This window comes from Monodelphis domestica, chromosome 1, assembly GCF_027887165.1.
Source record: "Monodelphis domestica isolate mMonDom1 chromosome 1, mMonDom1.pri, whole genome shotgun sequence".
Taxonomy (NCBI): Eukaryota; Metazoa; Chordata; class Mammalia; order Didelphimorphia; family Didelphidae; genus Monodelphis; species Monodelphis domestica.
Window position 1 is genome coordinate 208,343,962 of NC_077227.1, and position 22,316 is coordinate 208,366,277.

Below are 22,316 nucleotides of genomic sequence, written 5' to 3' on the forward strand. Positions count from 1 at the left end.
AAAGAACTAGAATTTTATTTTGATAGGGAAGTGTCATTCCCTGGTCTGATTTTTTTGTCATTTTCAGAGATATGGGGAGCCAAGATGATAGCCAAACTTCCGTACTTGTCTGAGTATTTCACAAAGAGAGTAGATACAAGGAAGTCCTACGACTTAACATATGTCAAGCATCACAACCTTGAGTCTCACACTAGGTTCAAGTCCTTTTGTGTTGGCTTAGAAATGCATCAATCTGTGCTCCTTGTTTTTTATCCCATTTCCTAGAATCAGACACAAACATTAATCACAGTCCCATAACATTTCATCAATAAATGGCAGGTTCCCACAGTTTAAAGCTTTTGGGTATGCATTGATATTATAGCAAGTATACACACACACACACACACACACACACACACACACACACACACACACACACACACATATATATATATATATATATAATTTAAACTTATATTACTGCCTTATATAATATTAATTGTATGTACCTTTAGTACAAGAAATGAGAAAAAGGAAAAAATCAAATATTCTAATCAAAATAAAAGAAAAGCAATAAAAATAAGGAAGAAAAAAATTCAGGAATTCAATGTGTTCTCAAAAAACAGCATCCACTTGTCAATGGATTATTATCTCCAATGCATGTGATAGGATACAGTCAACAGGATTCATGTGATAGGATTCAGTCTCAACAGAAGATGCTCTCTTTACTTGTGAGCAATGAATCCAAGAGTCCTTCTCTCCAATCTTTATAGATGTTGGAGTAGTTAACAATATTTGGAATGGCCTTTCCCAGGAAGGCTGAGTTGCTTCAATATGCTGGAAATTCTTAATATACATACTTTATCTCCTGGGTCCAGGTCATAAAGTGAAAAGTCTAGTGGCCCAGCTTGTACTGCAACTCTGGATTCATGGATTTCATGCAGTTTGTGCTGTAACTCCTGTATATAGGAATCAATAATAGTATCTCCCCCTAATAGTGATGTATATGCAGGGGAGAAAGGCTTAGCCTGTATAGGTGGATGTCCAAAAAGCATTTCAAATGGTGAGATGTGTAGGACTCTTCTAGGCCTGCTTCTAAGATAAAATAGGGCCAGAGGGAGAATTTCAGGCCATTTTAAGTGTGTCTCAGTGCATAATTTGCCAATTATAGTTTTAAGTTCTCTGTTCATTCTTTCAACTTGGCCTGAGCTCTGGGGATGATATGGTACATGAAATTTGGGGGTTATCCCCAAGCAATAATATATTTGATTTAGGACAGAATCAGTAAAATGACTTCCTCTATCTGAATCAATATATGCTGACAGGCAAAAGCGAGGAATAATCTCTTTTAAAAGCACCTTAGCAACAAAAGCCACTGTGGCTCAGGCTGCAGGGAATGCTTCTGGCCATCTGGTCAATTGATGTACTATGACTAGACAAAATTTATAAGGTCCGGCCTTTGGCATTATTATGAAATCTATCTGTAGGCGCTCAAAAGGTGTGTAAGCCAGAGGACGCCCACCAAAGGCTTTGCCACGAAATGAATGTTGTTTATATGCTTGGCAGGTAGAGCAGGCTGTACACATTTTAGAGGCTATGGTAGTTATACCAGGGACTATCCATACCCTCTTGACAGAGCCCACAATGCCCTGAGTACCAAAGTGACCTTTTATATGAATAGATTGGCAAATTTGGTGATAGAAACTTCTAGGGAGCAGGGGTTTTCCTTCAGATGACACCCATACTCCATTAATCTGTTTTGCTTTGAATTTTTGCTTCCATTTCCCACTTTCTTTTCATTATAGGAAAGTGATAAATTTAAGTCATCAGTGGTTATTATTCTTAAAATTAATTCATGCCCTTCTATGGCTGCTAGCTTTGCAGCAGCATCTGCTCAATCATTTCCCCTAGAGACAAGGTCAGTGCCACCTGTGTGGGCAGAGCAATGAGCTATACCTAGGGCTTCAGGCAATTGGAGAGCAGAAAGAACTTCATTAATAATTTCTGTATTAGCTATAGATTTTCCAGCTGAGGTTAAAAATCCTCACTGGAGCCATAGCATCCCGACTGAGTAGCAAATGCCAAAAGCATATCTAGAATCCATATAAATTGTTGCCTTTTTATCCTTGGCAATTATACAGGCGTGTTTCAGAGCTATGAGTTCTGCTCCTTCAGCGCTAATATTAGAGGGCAGTGAAGCTGACCACTCAGTGGCAAATTCTGTGACTACAGCAGCTCCAGTGTAGAGTATGCCATCCCTCATAAAAGAGGAACCATCAGTAAATAAGACCAGATCTGGATTGTCTAACGGAGTGTCCAAGAGATCATCTAGAGGCTTTTCTGCCATGAACAATAGTGTTTCACGACTGTGTAATGGTTCTCCTGAAGTTGGTAAATCTGGAAGCAAGATGGCAGGGTTAAGAGTTGTACAGCGATTCAAGTTGATGTTTTCACTGTTTAACAAGGTTATTTCATACCTTGTAATTCACTGATCAGAGAATGTCTGTGTTCTATGCCTTAGCAACAATGTTTCTACCTCATGTGGGCACATAATTGTTAATGGGCATCCCAATACTAGATCAACAGTTTTTGTCACTAGGAAGGCTGTAGCAACTATTCCTCTAAGATGTGGTGCTCCTGAAGCTACTGGGTCCAGTTTGCAGAATAATAAACAATTGGGCACCAAGAAGGTCCCAAAGTCTGAGTAAAAACACCTGAAGCTACCCCTCTTTGCTCATGTACATACAAAGTAAATTGCTTGTTGTAATCTGGGATGCCTAGAGCAAGGGCAGATAGGATAGCATGTTTTAGATCTGATAGAGTTGACAGGTGTTCTGACTCTAATGTAAGTGTTTCAGGGACCAAATCCCTTGGTAGTGCTATAAGGGGTTTAGTAATTTCCCCATAGCAAGGAATCCATTGTCTACAAAACCCTGTTGCTCCTAAAATTGCTTTCAACTGTTTCTTAGTGGTAGGAGCACTTAAATTTTGAATATTTTTGATTCGTTTGGGAGAAATAGAGTGGGCACCCGCAGTCAGGATGAACCGCAGATATTCTACTTTAGGGAAACACCACTGAACTTTATCCTTTGAGATTTTTTGTCCTCTTTTGTGTAGTTCCAAAAGAAGGTGTTTACTATCTTCCTGACATGCTTCTGTGTCTGTTGAAGCCAATAGTAGATTATCTACATATTAAATTAATTTGCTGCTTGTAAATGTTATATCAGCTGTGTCTTGGTTCAAAATTTGTGCAAATAAACTCGGGCTTTCCATGAACCCTTGTGGCAGACAACTCCATGTATTTTTGATCCCTTCCAGGTAAAAGAAAAGATATGCCTGGAGTTCTCATGTATTGGTATGGAAAAGAAGGCTGAGCCCACTACTGTAAAGTATGTAGCTGTGCTAGGGATAGAAGAGATAATTGTATGTATGTTGGAAACTATGGAGGGTCTCTTTATAACATGGTTGTTCACAGCCCTCAAATCCTGTATGAATCTATAGAGGTGCTTGCCATCGGGCCCCCTTTTTGGTTTTTTAAAGGGCAGGGTTTTTTAATGTTGTATTCAGATTTACAAGGGATTATTCCCTGGTCAATTAATGAGTTTATTACTGGGGTAATACCCTCAATTGCCTCTTTTGAGAGGGGATACTGAGGAATGGAAGGAGGTGGGCTAGATTTAGTTTTTATCTGCATAGGAACAGGTTACTTAAGTAAGCCTACATCAGAAGAAAATGTGGCCCAAAGAGACTCTGGTATATTTTCAGGTATTACAAAGTTGGGATGCTCTTTCCCTTCCTGACTCTCTGAGAGAAGTACAGGGATAATTTTAAAGATTCCTCAGGTACTTCCAATGATAAGGAACCATCTGGGGAGCAAGTTATTATGGCTCTGAATTTGCATAGAAGGTCCCTCCCCAGTAAATTTAAAGGGGAGTCAGGCATCAAAAGGAAGGAGTGTTGTACCTCTAGGGGTCCTACAGACACCATTTTAGGAGGAAGTCTTTTAACTCTTTGGGTTATTCCTGATACTCCCATTACATTCTCTGAGCCAATAGAATAACATTGTAAATCAGGTGTTCTCTTTAATACAGACCAGGAAGCTCCAGTGTCTAATAGACAATCATAATAGGTGTTACCCACCTTTAAGGTAACATGGGGTTCATTAGTATGGGGAGGGCAGTGGATAGGGACAACAGGTAGTAGGACATCAGGGTCTGGAAAAATCAAAGGTGGTATCCTCTGATTCTTGTGCCCCAGCCTCCCCCAGATACCTTCATAATATTTGGGAAGTTCTTGGGCACCCCGCATCCCCATGAGGGGCATTAGCACCCTGAGTATTTTTTGGATGAGCACCACTTAAGTATTATTGTTGTGGAGTCATTTGGTTTGTCATTCCTAAAGTTGTGGTTTCCATTATCATTATTATAGTTATTTCTATAATTATCATTTCTGTAGTTGTTATTAAACTGCATATTCTTTCTGATTGCCTTGAATAAAGTTCTACACTCTATCATTCTGTGGCCCTTCTTCTCAAAGAATTGGCAGGTAATGGATCGATAATTAGATTCCTGGAGAGGGGAAAGTGCTATTGGTTGAATATCATGCCCTCTTTCCAGTTTAACAATCCTATCTGTTAAATAAATGGTTTCTCAATTTTCTCCATGAAATAATTATTCTCTTCCTCCTTTTCTTTATTTCCCTTTGAAACATATAGAACTGTTTTTCGTAATTCTTCAAAGTCCATCTGTGGCCATCTTGGGTAATGTGTTCTAAAATAATCCCTAATCACTTTGCAAGAGTTATTGACAAAGTGCCTTCTAATTTGTCTCATGCAATTTTCTTTAGAAAGGTCAAAATCCAGGTATCGACCCCCAAACTCAATTATTCTGTCCATGAATCTGGAAGGAGTCTCTTCCTCATTTTGCTTAATTCTTTTAAATTCTGTCCACTTATTTGTACTGTCTTCACACTCTCTCATGGCTGTTAAGATGGCCTCCCTACAATAATCCTCAGAGTTGTTATAGTCCCATTCGGGATCCTGAGATGGCCAGTGTGCTGCATTGTGCCCCTGGGTTTTATTGACATGAGAAGTTATTTCGTTTTTCTCACGTTCAGTTAAAAAAGCCTGTAGCAAGTTTTCAATGTCTTTGTAAGACAGATTATACTGAAAAAATATGTCTGTCATCTTTTTCGTTAACAGAAAGGGATCTTGTTCACATGTGGGAACATTTCATGTGAATTCTTTTATTTCTTGGGGAGTAAATGATATATTGTGCCTTAGAGTCACCACATCCCCATTGCGCCCTATTTCAGGTACTTCTCTTAGAGGAAAAATGCCTCTAGTTGAATTTGGTACCTGTGGGTCAGTTTGACTAGAATGAATTTCTTTAGAAGGACGAGATTTCCTTGGGTCTGGAATTGTTTTTTGGGTAGGAGAAGGAACAGGAGAAACTGGGATTTCAGAAGTTTGGGTTTCAAGAGAAGGGTGTTGGGAATTAAGTTTAGCCAAGATTTGTAGATCATGAGAGAACCGGTCTGTTATCTGAATTATAGAAGAGGTGTTTTCCATCTCCATTTTGGGGGAGGGAATTTCCTCATTTAGAGGTTCAGAAACAGGTTTGTCAGGTTCAGACATATTTTTGGTTGAGTAAGTATTTGCCAATTGATCCTGTGAGAAGAATTTTAAATTATCTGATTGGTTTTGCATGTTTTCCTACATTTTAGCTTCAAATTTTGCATGTTTTCCTGAATTTTACCTTCAGATTTTTGCATGTTTTCCTTCATTTTAGCTTCAGATTTTTTCAAGTTAGCATTTCTCATCACAGTATTTAAGAGTATAAAAATGAAATTACCTAATAACATAAGAAATTGGAGGTATTCTGAAATCTTTAATGTCCCTAATTCTTCAACTGCCATACAAATGTTGTAGAATGTAGTATTCATTCTCTCTCTCTCTCTCTCTCTCTCTCTCTCTCTCTCTCTCTCTCTCTCTCTCTCTCTCTCTCTCTCTCTCTCTCTCTCTTTCTCTCTCTCTCTCTCTCTCTCTCTCCCCCTCCCCCAAGGCCCATTGCCATGGTAGAACTTGCCCTGGTGTGCTACTTTGTGCTCCACCTCCATCCCAGTGCACTAGATTCATTGTGCCAGCCTTCTGAGTTGTTTTGGGCTAAAAATTATTCACCCTATCTTTTTGTGGGTTATGTTGCTCCAGAATTCATTCATTCATATCATAGTATTTTGGAGGGTAATTTGGTAGAGATCAGATGAGTGCTTATACCTTCTCTATTATCTTGGTTCTACCCTCTTCTCCCTATTTTTAACCTAACAAAATAACAACCATATGTAGTTTAAAAACCCCCAACTATTTTCACATATTCTCTTTATCATCTCCACAACTACTTCATGATTAGAAATCCAATTAAAAAATGAGTTAAAAATGAAATTAAATTATAAAACCTTTTTCTGGAATTGGTCTGAACATTTCATTATATTTTCATATAATTGCTTCTTATGCATCTTCTATAATGTATAAACTTGTAAGACAAAAGAGCAAAGCTAAGAATTATTGAATCATAAAAATTCAGAACTAGAAAGATCTTAGAGTTCAGATAATCAAAGTCTTTTCTTATAGATAAGGATATTAGAGGTTCCATTACTTATCCAGAGTCACATAGCTAGTTAATTACAAAACTGGGGCTCTTATTCTACTACTATGTCTCTAACTACTCTGTGGACCAAACCCCAAGTCTGTTAAATCATTGTCCAGGAATATTTCCACTCCATTTAAACATATATTTTTTCCCATGACACAACAGCCAAAAGTCTTACTTGCCAAAAAAAAAATTGCATCTCCTAGAACTTCCAGGCAATTAGCCAACAGTTTTGTCCATGAGTTTAGAATTCTCAAGTCTCTGAAAGAATTAATACCGTATTGAAGTTTATCTTAATTTATAACCTTGGCATTGCAACAGCATTCAACAACTATCCTGATATTCACAAATTATGAGGTGGGTTGGTAGAAAATAATATTAGTTCTTTGTGATTATGTTTCTTCCCTGTATATTTCAACTTTGGCCTTCACAACAATGATAATGGCAAAGTCAGATTTTAATGTTTTTTACGACCTTAGAGGCCACTTAGTCCAACCTATAATTGATTAAGAATTCTTTCTATAACCTTCCTAACCAGTGAATGGCTAGCCTCTGCTTGAAGATCTTTCATGAAGAAAGGTTAAGGTTTTTAGTCATCTCCCCTTTCCTCAGTCTTCACAAACTATCCTCTTTTACTAATATAATTTAGAATTTTGCATGGAATAGAAATAAAGCTTGTTAATTTGCAGAGTCTTTTTTTTTTTTGAAAATGGAAACATTTGCCTTTGTACAGTTGTGAAGTACCTCTAATTTTTCAAGATCTTTAGGCACTCAACAGTAACATTTACCAGTTGTTTCAGTTCTCTAAGACATTGTTCTTGGGATGGTCTGGTGACTTAGATTTTACCCATCAGGTGCCTTTCTTATCATGAGTTTCCACTCCTTACTATTTTTGTTCTGTATTTCCCAGGTCAAATGCCATTCTACTTAGAAAACAAAATAAACAAAAAAGAATTGAGTATTTAGCCTTTTTCATTTTTATCAACATCTTAATCCATGTTGGGCTATAGTTTTATTTCTTTAATCCTTCTCTTGCCCCCATGTGGTTTTTTTAAAAGTTATTTTTTTTGCTTATGGCTTTCATCACCAGCCTCTGAATTTAGCGTTAGTCAAACATTCTTAGACCATAATGCTCTTTTGTATTCATTCTCAGTTATTTTCCCTTGCTTATCATGTCTTATTTTTGGATCTATTTATAATCTGAAGTTGTTGATAACTTCCTTAGGCAGGTCCCCATTTTTCATCCTCATTGGAACCATTTCTACTTGTGTGTTCAGAATTTAGTTCTTGAAAGTTTACCATCCTTCTGGGGCTGCAAAATACAAAAAATTTCTCCTGCAACATCCTAGGTCACTGAATCCCCTCTTTAGCTACTACTTCAGCAGTCAACTTCTTGTTGGTTGGAGTTAGACCAGGAATAACAGTTCTCCTTTTTGTTTCTTCTACCTTTTGAAGGATAAAATTATCATTAAGTTAACTCATAGATTTTTCTTTTTTTTTTTCCCCTCATGGCTTCAATAGTATTCTCTTTTTAGGTTGATAGTTGTTTCTCAAGCTTCTCATTTAATTTTTCTTTTTGTCCAAGTGATTATTTAATCTAGACTGTCATCTTCCTTGGGGATTTTGAAGACAAAAGGAAATCTTTATTATAGATAATCATAGGATGTGTATTAGAGCTGAAAGAAAACAATAGCTTGTCTAGTCTAATCCCCATATTTTAGAGATGATAAAACAGGAACCCAGAGAGGTGAAGGAATTTGTCCAGAGTCATATGAATAATAAAGAAGACCTTGAGTTCAAATCCTACCTCATACACTTAGTAGCTATGGGAACCTAACCAGTCCCTTCACTTCTCTCAGCCTCAGTTTAATCATCTGAAAAGAGGAGATAGTAATAGCACCTCCCTCACAGGGTTGATGTGAGGATCAAATAGTGTATAATATGTAAAACAAATTGAAAACATTAGAGCACTATATATATATATATATATATATATATACAATATATATATATATATGGCTAACTATGAAAAGTGGTGGTGGTGATAGTAATATTAGTATTTTTTTTAAACCTTTACCTTCTCTCTTAGAATCAATACTGTGTATTGGTTCCAAGGCAGAAGAGTTGTAAGAGCTAAACATTGAGGGTCACCCAGCTAGGAAGTGTCTGAGGTCAAATTTGAACACAGGACCTCCCATCTCTGGGCCTGGCCCACAATCCACTGAGCCATCCAGCTGCCCCCAGGGAACGTTATTTTTTTTAAAGTTTTTATTAATTTTTATTTTTTTAATTTTATTTAGTCAATTTAGAATATTTTTCCTTGGTTACAAGAGTCATGTTCTTTCCCGTCCCTCTCCCTAACCCCTCCCGTAGCCGAGGCGCAATTCCACTGGGTTTAGGAAACGTTATTTTTAATGATTCAGTGATTCAACTCAGCTTCTCAGAATTAATTACATAAAGCTTGGTAGTTTCCAAGCAAACGAAAATGAAAGTGGGAAAATACCTCTTCTAACCTAGAGCAGAGCCTTTTGCCCGGAGACCAGTGACGCCCAGCAGTCATTCTCCTCGTTTATTGGCAAAGCCCAAGCACTTTATAAGTCGAGCGCCTGCTCTCTTTGCTCTCAGATTCAGAAAGAAGGCTGTGTTCGTGGTCATGTCGCGCCTCTTCCTATTTGCCCTCTTGGGGCATTTGTGCTTCCTTCCCTACCTAGATGCTATCACAAGTGAGTATCGATCTAATTTTCTTTTGGCTTGGCTCCAGAAAGGGTTTCTGAGTCTGAGATAGCCGGGATGTATCCCACCTCCCCACCCCACTCCTCAGCCTAATGGACGAGGTTTAGCGGATTGGGTCTAGGACAGCCGGAAGGCTTCCCTTCAGTGAGTGCGATTCCAGGAACCCAGAGCTGTTGGCTCTCCTTTTTGGCGATGTGCATGCTTGGAGAGAAATAGCAGGGAGCTACTTTAGATGTGAGACTGGGGAGGGAGGGAGGCCGTGGTGGCCGCCAGCGAGAAAAGACTTAAGGGCAAGCGGCGGAAAAAGGGGAGGTGGGATTTCGGGATCCCTGTAAGCCCAGGGAAAGGTGGCTCATTGGGGCTTTCCTTTAACTTCTGATCAAGGTGGCTTTATGGCGAGGGGAGACTTTGGTTGTCTCTAATGCCTGGGGAAGGCAATTCGGTGTCTCTCTCGTACTTTGGGTCTCTGAGCATGGGCAGATGTGGAGGAGGGTGGCAGGCAGATAGCCGAGTTGGGGAGGAATTGGAGAATGAGAACAAGGGGAGAGACTAGTGTTCCCGAGGTTTGAAGGAAATGTCAATTTGTAAGCAGAACTTGCCTTCACCTTCAAGATAGGATCTCGATCGCTCTTTGCGTTCCTCCTCATGGTAAGCGCAGCTCCTAGCCTCTTCCCACCTTCATATCTAAATGGTCCCACATATGTGTGTGTGAATGTATAAATCTCACATATATGTGTATACCTTTTTCACCCAAATACATTCCTTTATATCATCTCCGCCCATCTTCTTTAGCTGGTTGTCCCCATTATTTGATCTTTCTCTATTGACTCCTTTCCTGTTGCTCATAAACACACTCAAGAGTTTTCCTACTCCCGAGATCCCCCCATCCTCGTTGTTCTATTGCTCTCCTCTATTTCTCAAAGCTTTACTTAGAAAACTGTTTCCTCTCCACTTTCTCTTCCCTTTTAATTTCCTAAAATCTGGTTTCCAATCTGCTCTCCAAGGACACTGATCTAACTGCCAATAGTGCCTCTTCTCACTCTTTATTTTTCACTGACTTCTCTGTAACTTTTGAAACTACCGACCCCCTGGATACTGTCTCTGAATTTTTCTCATTATTCTCTGAGTTTTCTCCTACCTGTCTGGGATCTCCTTCTTAGTCTCCTTTGTTGATTTATAGTTTATGTCAGGATCACTAAGGGTGGATGTACCTCAAGGCTCTCTCCTTTTTTCTCTTTACACTTTCACATTTGCTTAGACCATCAAATCCCATGGGTTTTGATTGCCATTTCAATACCTATGATTCCCAGATCATCTAGCTCCAGTCTCTTGTGAACCCCTACTGTCTACTGGATATTTCCATCTGGTTGCCTCTTTGACATTTCAAAGACATGTCAAAAACTATGCATTATCTTCTCTTCTTAATGCAGTCATCTTCCAAATTACCCTTTTATTATCCTTCCAGTCATCTATCTTTGCAACCTTGCCATCATCCTCAATTCTTTATTCTAACTTATCTTATATAGTCAGTTGTCAAAGTTTATCATTTCTGTCTCCACAAGATCTCTGGAATATGTCTCTGCTTTTCTACTCACACAGCCAACACCCTAGTTTAGGAACATTTCACTTCTCATTTGGTTATTGCCATAGCTTCCTTAACTGGCCTTCCATCTATAAGCCTTTCTCCACTGAAATCTATTCTCACAACAACGCCCAAAGGGACTTTCCTGAAGTCTCATCATGTGATACCCCTCCCTCTTCCTTCCTGCTCAGTAAACTCCAAAGGCTCTGTATTAATAGCCTCTAGGATTTAAAAAATAAAAATAAAATGATAGAAAACTTGGGAGGACATGGCATCTGAGCTGGGTCTTGGAAATGGGTTAAAGTAGTGAAGAAATGGAGACAAGAATTTAGATTATCCTTGTAGATGTTTAGCATGAAAAAAAGAATCTTACTCTGCCTTTTGGCTAAGAGCAGGATTTCACTTGTGGCTAGTGTTGATCCACTTTCTGCCCTCCATTAATAAGCTGGTAAAAATGCCTTTAATATTTAGGTAAGTGAAGCTGTCTTTTATTCCCAAAGGTTCTTTCAGAGGAGGTCCACCATTGTTCAAGTTTACCCATAGAACCAGGATGAATAAACATGTTGGTTGACTACATTTGAAAAGCTCACCCTCCTTTCTTTTCTTCCGTATTTCTCCAGCTCATCCACTGCATTGAGCTGTTGTACAGACATGTCCAAACCTTTGTAACCCTATTTTGAGGTTTTGTAGCAAAGATAGTGGAGTGGTTTGCCATTTCCCTTCTCCAGCTCATTTTATAGATGAGGAAACTGAGGCTAACAGCGTTGTTACTTGTCCAGACTCACACAGCGACTTTCCGATGTCTGATTTGAACTCTAGAAGATGTCTTCCTGACACTAGGTCTGGCGCTCTATCTAGTGTGCCACCTAGTTGCTCTTCTAGTAAAGCACACAGAAACCTAGGGGAACTTTTATAGCCATAGGTTCAGAACTGATGAACAGAAAGTATCTGTAGGGATATTTTATGACATGAAAAATGATGTTCATAGCTTGGCAGTAATTAAACTGATGGCTAATATTTTACTTGTTACCTTAGAAATAGGGTGTGACCAGCTTTACTGTCTTCTGATAAACTCAGGTTTCATTTTCAATCGTTTTGTCATTGTTCTTGATTTACATTATTATAACTGTTGTGTTTGTTTTCTTGGTTCTACTTGTTTCACTTTGCATCAATACGTCTTTACAAGCTTTTCTTTCTATATTTATCAACCTGCCATTTCTTTCAGTGCAATAATTATTCTATTACATTCACCTATGAGTTTGTTTAGCCATCCCCCATTCAATGGACATCTGCTATGGTTCCATTTATTTTTGAAGGTTTCTGAATGCTATTTGATTTGGGAGAAATTAAAACCTAAAGTTTGTAATGGAACAGCTCCTGAAGCCATCTCCTTTTTTATTTGTGAAAGGAAATGAGCTAGTGGAAAGGATTCCCAGTAAATGTCAATAACTTATAGACATCAGTGAGAATCTCAGTTATTGAATAGAGAGAAGTACCTTGGTTTAAGTGCTGCCTTTGCTGGATCTTTGGAGGAGTTTACTGTAGTGGGCAGTTCCCCACATCTGTTAAATCCTAGGACCAGACCTCTCCCATACATTTCTCTCCCCAAAAAAGAAGAAAAGGAGTCAGAGCAAAATAAAGGTAGAACTTTTAAAAGTTGGGAAATAAAATTTCCTCTTGGAAAACTTTTTTTCTCCATTTAAACAAAGATTTTGAAGTAAACATTTCAATCTGAACTAGTCTAAATACAGCCTAGTTCTGGAAAATACTTCCTTGAAAGAAAAAAAATGTATGTAGTAATACATGAACGTATTACATTAAGATATAAATGAAATATGTATAAAAAGGCATGCTGTGAATTACTTTCAGTTCAATTAAAAATAAAAAGTTAGATTAATTTTATTATAACTTTATTAACTTAATATTCTATTACTATGAAAACTACTGTATAGGTTAGTTAATGCCTTTTAAAAATAAGAATACCTACAGTTGGCAAATTACTTGCAGAACAAGGAATGACATTCAGGAATTCAGGCTATATTCCTTTTTTCCTTAGAGAAACAGAGTGTATTTTATTTTATTTTTAAAAATTAAGAATATTTTTCCATGGTTACATGATTTGTGATTTTTCCACTCCTCTTCCTTCCCTGCTCCCGAGACTGACAAGTAATTCCACTGGGTTTTACATGTATCATTGTTTAAAACCTATTTCTGTATTATTCATATTTTAAATAGAGTGATCTTTTAATACCAAAACCCAAATCATATCCCCATCCAACCATGTGATCAACCATACGCTTTTCTTCTGCTCTTGATACATTCTTAAAGTAGTAAAAATAATTATTTTTTACAAATGTTTTATTTGATTGGAATGTAATTATTTACTTATTTTGATTTGAGAGTCAATAGCCAATTTCTTTTTCCTACCTCTCTAGGATTTAGAAAAAAAAGTTGTACTTTAGGACCCAAACTCTAGATTGTTTTAGCCTTATATTCTCTTAACATTAGCCTCAACTAGGTCAGATAGTTTGTTTTATTTAGAAAATTAAAAAAAATTAATATCAACTCTCATCAAAAATATTCGAATGCAAAACAAAACAAAATTATATATGAAATGATAAATTGTTATGGTTTATTTTTAAATGTGGATACTGACTTTAAAAGGAAAGAAAATGCCCACTTTTGTTTTGTATCTCCTTTTGAAGTTTTTTTTTTCATCAGAGTATATATATTTTCATTTTTCCGAATTACATGTTTTTTCAAATTCATTAAAAAAATTGGAGTTCAAAATTCTTTCCCCTCCCTTTTCCCTTCCCTGTTCCCTGAGATGGTTAGCAATTTGATCTAGGTTATATATATGCAATCATGTAAAACATATTTCCATATTAGTCATGTTGTGAAAGAAAACAGGGACCATGGTGGGGGGCGAAGGAAAAATAATATATTTCAATCTGCATTCAGATTTCATCATTCATTCTCTGGAGGATGACAACATTTTCCATCATAAGTACTTTGGAATTATCTTGGGTCATTGTATTCCTAAGAATAGCTAAGTCTTCACAGTTGATTATTTGTACAATATTGCTGTTATTGGGTATAATGTTCTCCTGTCTCTGCTCACTTCACTTTGCATCAGTTTATATGTCTTTCCAGGTTTTATATGAGAATATTTTTTAGATTTTGACTTTTAATTTTTTTACATCCACAGTCTGTGTGCTCATATTTTGGTTTTACTTTCTTTTTTACTTAACGACATCACAAATTTCACTTTATTCTTTACATATGTCATTTAGAATCACAGAACTCTTGTAACTTAAACTATCAAAGCTATATGTCAAAAATCCTGGATTTTTGAAAGGAGCTCAGAGTTAATGTAGTACAAATTTTACTGGAATAGTATTTCCCCTTTCCAACCTGACCAATAGCTAGAGCTCTGGGCTTGGAGTGAGGAAGACCTGAATTAAAATCCTGCCCATTATTAGCTGTGTGACTCTGGGTTACTCAACTTCTCGTTTTCCTCATCTTTAAAATGAGAAGGTTGGGCTCAGTGGTCTCTAAGATTCCTTCCAGCTCAGAATATCACTCCATCATCTTTTGACTACCAGACAAAGACTCTACTTGAAGACCTCCTGTGATAGGAAACTCATTATGCCCACAGAGCATGTTCTACTATTGAATGGGTCTAATTGTTATGAATATCAAGCCAAATTTCAAAATGTCAGTTTGATTTTCTTGGGTCTTTTTTGAAACATCCTACTTATATGAGGGAAAATTCAACAAGTCTTTATTCAGTACCTGCTATGTGTAAGGGCTACAAAAGGGCTACAAAGACAACATTTTAAAAAACCATCTGTACCTCAAAGTAGCATTCTACCAAGAATATATAACATTTGTGTATAACTACATAGAAGATAATTTGATGAGAAAGAAAGCAGTAATTAGTAAGACAGGAAAAGGCTTCCTGTAGGGGATGGCACCTCAGCTGAGCTGTGAAGGAAGCTAAGAATTCTGATAGGCAAAGGTAAGGAGGAAGTTTATACCCAGCATGGGGGCAACCTATGCACAGACAGGGAGGCAAAAGAAGAAATATTAAATTTGGAGTGTAGATGGTAGGTCCGCTTGTTTGGACCATAAAGGGGAATGTGAAGAGGAATAAAGTGAAATACATCTGGAAGGCTAAATTGGAGCCAGATTGTACCAGACCAGGGATGGCAAAACTTTTAGAGATGAAGTGCCAGACCCTGCCCCACCCCCCACCCCAGAGACTGTGTGCCATGCCCCTCCCCCAACAAGGGCTGGGCATGCCCTGTCCCCCCCCCCCCCCACACAGGGAAGGGAGAAAGCACTCCCATTGACTGCTGGGCAGAGGGTAGGGGATGTGAAAAAATGTCATCAGGCAAGGCGGAGAGGGGGAGGGGAGCAGCTCGACCCCAGCCCCCCTGCCTTTCTAGTAATGAACTGGGCGGGGGTGGGGGTGGGGGTGGGAGAAGAAGGGGAACCAAGTTCCCACAGAGAGATCTTTGTGTGCCATCTTTGGTACCCATGCCATAGGTTTGCCATCATTGTCCTAGGGCTTTAAATGTAAAATAAATAATTTTTTCTTTTATAGTGGTGGTAGTGGGAAATCACTGAAGTATTTTTTTTTTTGTTAGAGGGGAGGACTAGTGGCTAGAACTATGCTTTAGAAAGATTATTTGGAATATTAGGAGAATTTTGGAAGCTCAATGTATGACTGATTTGAGTTCTATTGTGCTCCAGGATTGCCTTTAAATTAGCTATTGTTACCTGGTTTCAAAATTAATTACAAACTTTTTTTTTTAAACCCTTTCCTTCTGTCTTAGAATCAAACCTGTATATTGGTTCTAAGGTAGAAGAGTAGTAAGAGCTAGGCTTTGGGAGTCAGGTCAGGTGACTTACCCAGGGTCATACAGCTAGGAAGTATCTGAGGCCAGATTTTAACCTAGGACCTCCTATCTCTAGGCCTGGCTCTCTATCCACTGAGTCACCTAGCTGTCTCCATAAATGCTTTTCTACAACAATTAAGAAAGGCTTAATACCCTTTGACCATATCATTTGGTTCATTTCTCAAATATAAATAAATAATGGTTTTCTCAATTTATATGAAATAGAATTTTCATATATTATTTAATCATAAAGCAATTTGGGCCTAATAATCAAGAATTCAACAGTATCAAGTGTCTATTTTTCCATTTCCCCAATGGATTATTTTCACTTTAGAGATGAGGAAATTGAACCTCAGAGAGGTTAAATAATTTCTAATATACAAAATTATCTCAGAGAGAGTAGGCACATAATAATTGCTTATTATGTTTTTTGAAAAATTGATTCACATACATAGATGCTAAGTTAATATAAGCTCTTTAACAAGGTGGAGGGAGGTGGAGGGAGGTAGTAGCTGCTAAGCAGGTCAGGAAAGGCTCTATATAGGAGGTGGCCCTTAACATAAAATATCCCCCTCCTTAGCCACAGCTAAGTGGCTAGACAGTATCAGTTCTGGGATGGGGAAGACCAAGAAATTAGACCCACTGGACAGTAGCCAATTTGGAAAACCCTTGAAGGAAGCATGGTGGAATCACTGGGACATCAAGGGAATCCAAAAGTATATAGAGGCTCAGGCGGGTGTGTAGTTAGACCATGGTACTAGTGAGGTTTAAGAGCTCCTCAAATGTTCCCATATCTTCTCCTTTATCCTTTCCCCATCCCCCATTACATTCTTATTGAACCCTACTTCTTACCCCATTAAAATGTGAACTTGGACTATTTTTTTTTTGCCTTTATCTGTATCCCCAGAGCTTAGCACAGAGCTGCCACACAGTAAATGCTTAATAAGTGATCAGTTGCAATAAATGGAGAATTCTCAAGATAGGGTCTATTGAGGTGTATATATAGGGATTAGAGGCATAGAATATAGGGGCGTAGTCATAAATATTTAATAACTAGTTCTAGGGGGGTGGGAAGGGGATGCACCTACAATACGTATTTGGCTAAAGGAAAAAAGGAAACGAGCATTTTATTAAATACCTACTATGTGTGGTGTTTGTGTGTGTGTACTATGTGTGGCTAAGAACTTTACAAATATCTCATTTGATTCTCACAACAACCTTGGGAGGCAGGTGCTAATGTTCTCCACCATTTTACAGATGAGGAGACTGAGGCAAACAGAGGCAAAATGACTTGCGCAGGGGTCACATAGCTAAACATAAGTATTTGAGGTCAGATTTGAACTCAGATCTTCCTGACTCCAAGACCATGGTTTTATCCTCTGTGTCACCAAAGCTACTCTATTTTGACCACCCATGCTTTTATCTACTTTGAAACAGCATTTACATCTTTGAACAGAGAAGCATAGGATCATGTTTGGCTTTAGAGGGACCTTAGAGAGAATCTAATTTGAAACTTTAAAAGAATACTACTCTGAAGGGTAAGGGCAGCTAGATTTTTAGAATGTAAACTCCTTGAGAGCAGGGTCTGTTTCACTTTGTCTTGAATGCCCAGAGTCTAGCACAGTGCCTTGCACTGAAAATTTAACAACCAGCTCTCTGAGTAGTTATAGCTGATTTGAGGGCACACAGTCCCTATTCAACAGACTTTATAGTATATGCCTCTAGGGCAGTGAGGTCTGGAGATGGGAGATCCTGGGTTCTAATGTGGCCTCAGAGACTTCCTAGCTGTGTGATCCTGGGCAAGTTACTTAACCCCAGTCGCCTAGCCCTTACTGTTTTTTTCCGCCATAGATCCCATACTTAGTAACATTTCTAAGATCAAAGGTAAAGGTTTTTTTTTGTTTTTGTGTTTTAATTAAAACCCTCACCTTCTGTCTTGGAATCAATACTGTGTATTGATTTGAACCTAGAACCTCCCATCTCTAGACCTGACTCTCAATCCACTGAGCAGTCACCCCGCTGCCCCTGAAAGGTAAAGGTTTGAAAAAAGAGAAAGTGTATGCCTCTCCAAACTGGAAGTGGGGGGTGATAGAATGACCAAAGCCTATATCTTAACTGTGGAGGTCAAGTCATTTGACTCTTTTATTTTTCTTTCTCATGTTCCTCAGGTCCTCCCAGGGTTCAAGTTTACTCTCGGTACCCACCAGATAGTGACAAAAGCAACTTCTTGAATTGCTACGTGTCAGGATTCCACCCCCCTCAGATTACTATTGAGTTACTGAAAGATGGGAAGAAAATGGAGAATGTAGAGCAGTCTGACCTGTCTTTCAGCAAGGACTGGACCTTCAATCTCCTGGTTTCTGCACCATTTGATCCAAATTCTAACAGTGAATTTGCCTGTAAAGTGACCCATTCAACTCTCAACGAACCTAAAGTGGTTAAATGGGGTAAGTTCTAAGTTCTCTTTCTTAGCCATTTTTAGGTCAGTCTCACTGTCTCTGAATATATTCCCATCAGAAAACTTTGATAAACACAAAGAACCTGATCATTAGCACTGCACAGTGACATCACATATCTTAGTGATCCTGCTTGAGCTGCTTTGATGACTTCCGCAGTGTCCTCGAGCTATGAGTCTGTCAGCTAGTGAGGAGAGCAAAGAGTAGCAGCACTTCCAATTAGAGAGCTTTAAGACATGCAATATCGATCTCTTATGAGTTAAATTTGTAGCTTGTTAAAATTCTTACTTGCTTTTTATTTTTCTTTATTATTATTCTTTTATTATTTCTTACAGCCTTTTATTTTGGTTGTAGGCCTGCATTACTTTGAAGCGCAACCTCTAGAACTACTGCTTTTAAAAAATTTTAATTTAAAATAATTTTAATTAAAACATCCTTACCTTTTCTGTTAGAATTAATAGTATGTATTGTTTTTAAGGCAGAAGAGTGGTAAGGGCTAGGCAGTGGGGTCACACAACTAGGAAGTATCTGAGGCTAGATATGACCCAGGATCTCTAGGTCTGACTTTCTATCCACTGAACAACCTCACTGCCCCTTCCTTATTCTCTTTTAAGGGGATAATTATGAAGGGATTTTGCCATATTTTTAGTATATGGTATATAATATATACATATGTATATATAGCCTTTTTTTTTTTTAATAAAACCCTTACATTCCATCTTGGAATCAATACTGGGTATTGGTTCCAAGGCAGAAGAATGGTAAGAGCTAGCAATGTGGGTTGACTTGCCCCGGGTCACACAGCTGGGAAGTGTCTGAGGCCAGATTTGAACCTAGGACCTCCCATCTCTAGGCCTGGCTCTCAATCCACTGAGCTACCCAGCTGCCCCCTATATAGACTTTCTTGAGTGAATGAATGAAAAAGGGAGTGTTCCAGTTTGAAAATTCCAGTGGTAGCACATGCTGTCAGAGAGGTGTATATCTCTCCCAGATCTTTTATTTTCCTCATTATAATATTAATTTTTTGGTATGATGTAGTGGAAATCTTACAAAAAGCCTGCTTCTGCATTGTTTTCCACATCCTCCACTCCCACTCCCAAGCTGTGATAGCGTCCTTTCCGACCCACCTCCAAACTAGGCTAACACAGGTCTGCCACTACTGCCTCTGATGTCTGTCTTTAATTCCTTGCAATTGAAGCTTAATGGGTTTTCTCTCTCATCTCTTTTACAGACAAAGACAACTAGCCTGCATTATGGGTGAGCTGCTGACATTGGATGTTTGAGTTTTTCTTTTTCTCTCATTTCAGTATCTTTTTTTTTCATGCAAGTTCATAAACTCTCTTGAAATATATCCACAAACCCCAGGACAAGAACCCTTTATGGAGAAGATGGTGGTTGAGCTGCAATGTAAAAGAAGACAGGGCCTCTATGAAGTGAAAGGAAGGAAAGCAAGTCAAACATTTAGGACAGTCAAGCCATGCAAAGGCACAGAGATGGAAAATACCATTTGTATGTTAAACAGAATTCTCATTAGGATCCCAGGCTAGTTAAAGTTAAATGGTGCCTTGTCATCAAACACAATATCTAGATAGTCATTTTATATGAGGCAGCCAGGTGGTGCAGTGTGAAGAATGCTAGGCCTGGAGTCAGAAGACCTGGGTTCAAGTCCTGCCTTATTAGCTGAGTGACCTTGGACAAGTCATTTCACTTCATTCTGCCTCAGTTTCCTCAACTGTAAGGTAGAGATAATAACTACATCTACCTTTTAGGGTAGAAGACCAAGTGAGAAAATATTTATGAAGCACTTTACAAGTGCTAATTGCCAACTATCATCATTATTATTATTAAATGCTAATTATGGCTTATGAGTTGGATCTTTTACAAATGGTAACTAACTTGAAGTGGGAGCTGAGAAGAAGAGAAGCAGCTCTAGAATTAAGGCAAGGAAGCCATTAATGATCTATAGTCCGTGAGACATGTCTGCTCAATTCTACTAACTTCCTGTTGATTCTAGCTAGAATATGAGATATCTCTCTATTCAGCTTAAAAAACTCTTTACAACTTGGCCCCAGCTGCCTTGGATGTTACTTCTTATTACATGCCCTGCAGGACATCAAAACAGGCTTTCTCTCTGATCCTCCCTCCATTTCCCATCTCTGCATTTGCACTGGATGTCCGCATATGCCTAGAAAGCGGCCCCTCCTTACTTTCACCTCATTAGAGCCCTTTCTTCAAGATAGAACTCAATCTTTATCTTCTCTAAAAGGGGTTCTTGACCTGACCTGGTAGGGGAGACATTTCAGGGCAGTTTGTGAAGTTTGGTGGGGAAAAGAGTACATCTTTATTTCAGTTTCCTTTGAAATGCGATATATTTATTTTATGCATTTAAAACATTGGTCTTAGAAAGGGTCTGTAGACTTCATTAAACTGCCCAAGGAATCCACAACATAGAAAAGGTTAAGAACTCTTCTATATGCAAGAAGACTTTTCTGATCCTCCATCTGTTAGTACTGTCCTTTCCAAATTACCATTCATTTATTTATTTATGCTACATATACATACATACATACATACATACACATATACATATATAACATTGTCAGTAGAGGCCCTTTCAGTTTGAAAAACATTACAAATGTTTTATTGTTTATATGAAAAATTATGAAAGAATCTGCTCATTTAAATTTTGTATAGAATCAGTTATTTTTCATGATACATTAATATCTATAATTTTCAAGGATAGTTGCCTTTCTGTTGGTCTTTTAGAATTTTTTGGTTCATTTCTCTAAAGCAAGAAACCTTGTATAACCTTGAATATAGAGAGGTTTGACCAATTTTCTGAATTACTCTAATTTGGATCCTAGCTATATAACTCCTGTTTATAAATCATTGCTCTGTCTTCTAATGAAATATTACAAGGATAAATCACAATGGGTAAAGAAAAAAGGATATACTATTATATAAATTTATGTATATATAGCACAGATATAAACTAAATACAAATATATTTGTATGTATATATTTGCATATAGATATACTTATCTCACCCATTAGAGTATAATCTCCTTGCAAGTAGGCAGTCATGCTTTGTAGTTGTACCCCTAGTACCTAGCAAAGTGCCTAGCATGTAGTAGGTGCTTAATAAGTGATGGAAGAATTAATTTTTCTTACTTTTTTCTTCCTTAGGCATCAAGAAATCTTCCTGAAATGGATGGAAATGTTTCAGTATTTTCCCATCATTACAATGAAATTCAGCTTCCCTATGTATAGGGACTAGAAAAATATTAGTTTCACTTTGATGCTTTGCTTTCTAAGCATGTTTTAATGTATCTGAGCATTTTGACTTTGTATGGGATGCATAGCTTTGAGAGAGGGAAGAACTAGATCCCTTGATTCAATATTTGTTGCCTTTATTGTTCCTGAATTCAGTTACTTCATGCAGAATGAAAAATTGGTATGTTGAATTCTATAAACAATTGAATCTGCTGACAAACTCATTGATCCTTAGAATCTCAACTTCTGCACTGCTTCCACCATATTGGGCATTTGGTGGGATAATTTAATCCTAACATTATCAGTATCACTGGGAGTTTTTTAACCAATAACTGTTAGAGCACCACCTTCACTCTTAGTGTATCTGCCATATCCCAGATTAATCAATAACCCTAACAGACATTTAGTAAGGACAGGATATCTGAATGTGCCAGAAAACTCAGAATGTGAATATCTCTCTTGGGATCTTGAACCTTAATTTTGTCAAAAAATCAGTAACTAAAATCATTCTGGCAGGAGTTTTTAAATTAATTGTTAATTACACATTTAAAAAGGAAATCCAAAAACTGTGTTTACCTAAATTTGTTGTTGATGAGAATGTTTTGCTGAATAAAACAATGGTGAACCGGGGAGTGTAAATTTCTTTACTATGGGATAATGATATAGTACCATAGTTTGAGATAAGAGAGGTCTTGGTGACTAGAGACGATGCATTTCTCTGCTACCAATTCTAACTGCAAAC

The 22,316-nt window shown here is 37.8% G+C and overlaps 2 protein-coding genes across 3 annotated transcripts in view; one reads left to right on the top strand and one right to left on the bottom strand.

Annotated features, from left to right (window-relative positions):
* PATL2 (PAT1 homolog 2) overlaps positions 1–22,316 on the bottom strand; it is a 105,182-nt gene that overhangs the window by 24,238 nt on the left and 58,628 nt on the right. The window lies entirely within an intron of this gene.
* On the top strand, positions 9,001–22,204 carry B2M (beta-2-microglobulin). Of its 2 annotated transcripts, none has more exons than XM_007472410.3 (4): positions 9,001–9,349; positions 18,014–18,292; positions 19,533–19,558; positions 21,488–22,204. In XM_007472410.3, exons 1-3 carry the CDS (start codon positions 9,280–9,282, stop codon positions 19,544–19,546), a joined length of 363 nt encoding a protein of 120 aa, XP_007472472.1. In that variant the 5' UTR covers positions 9,001–9,279; the 3' UTR covers positions 19,547–19,558; positions 21,488–22,204.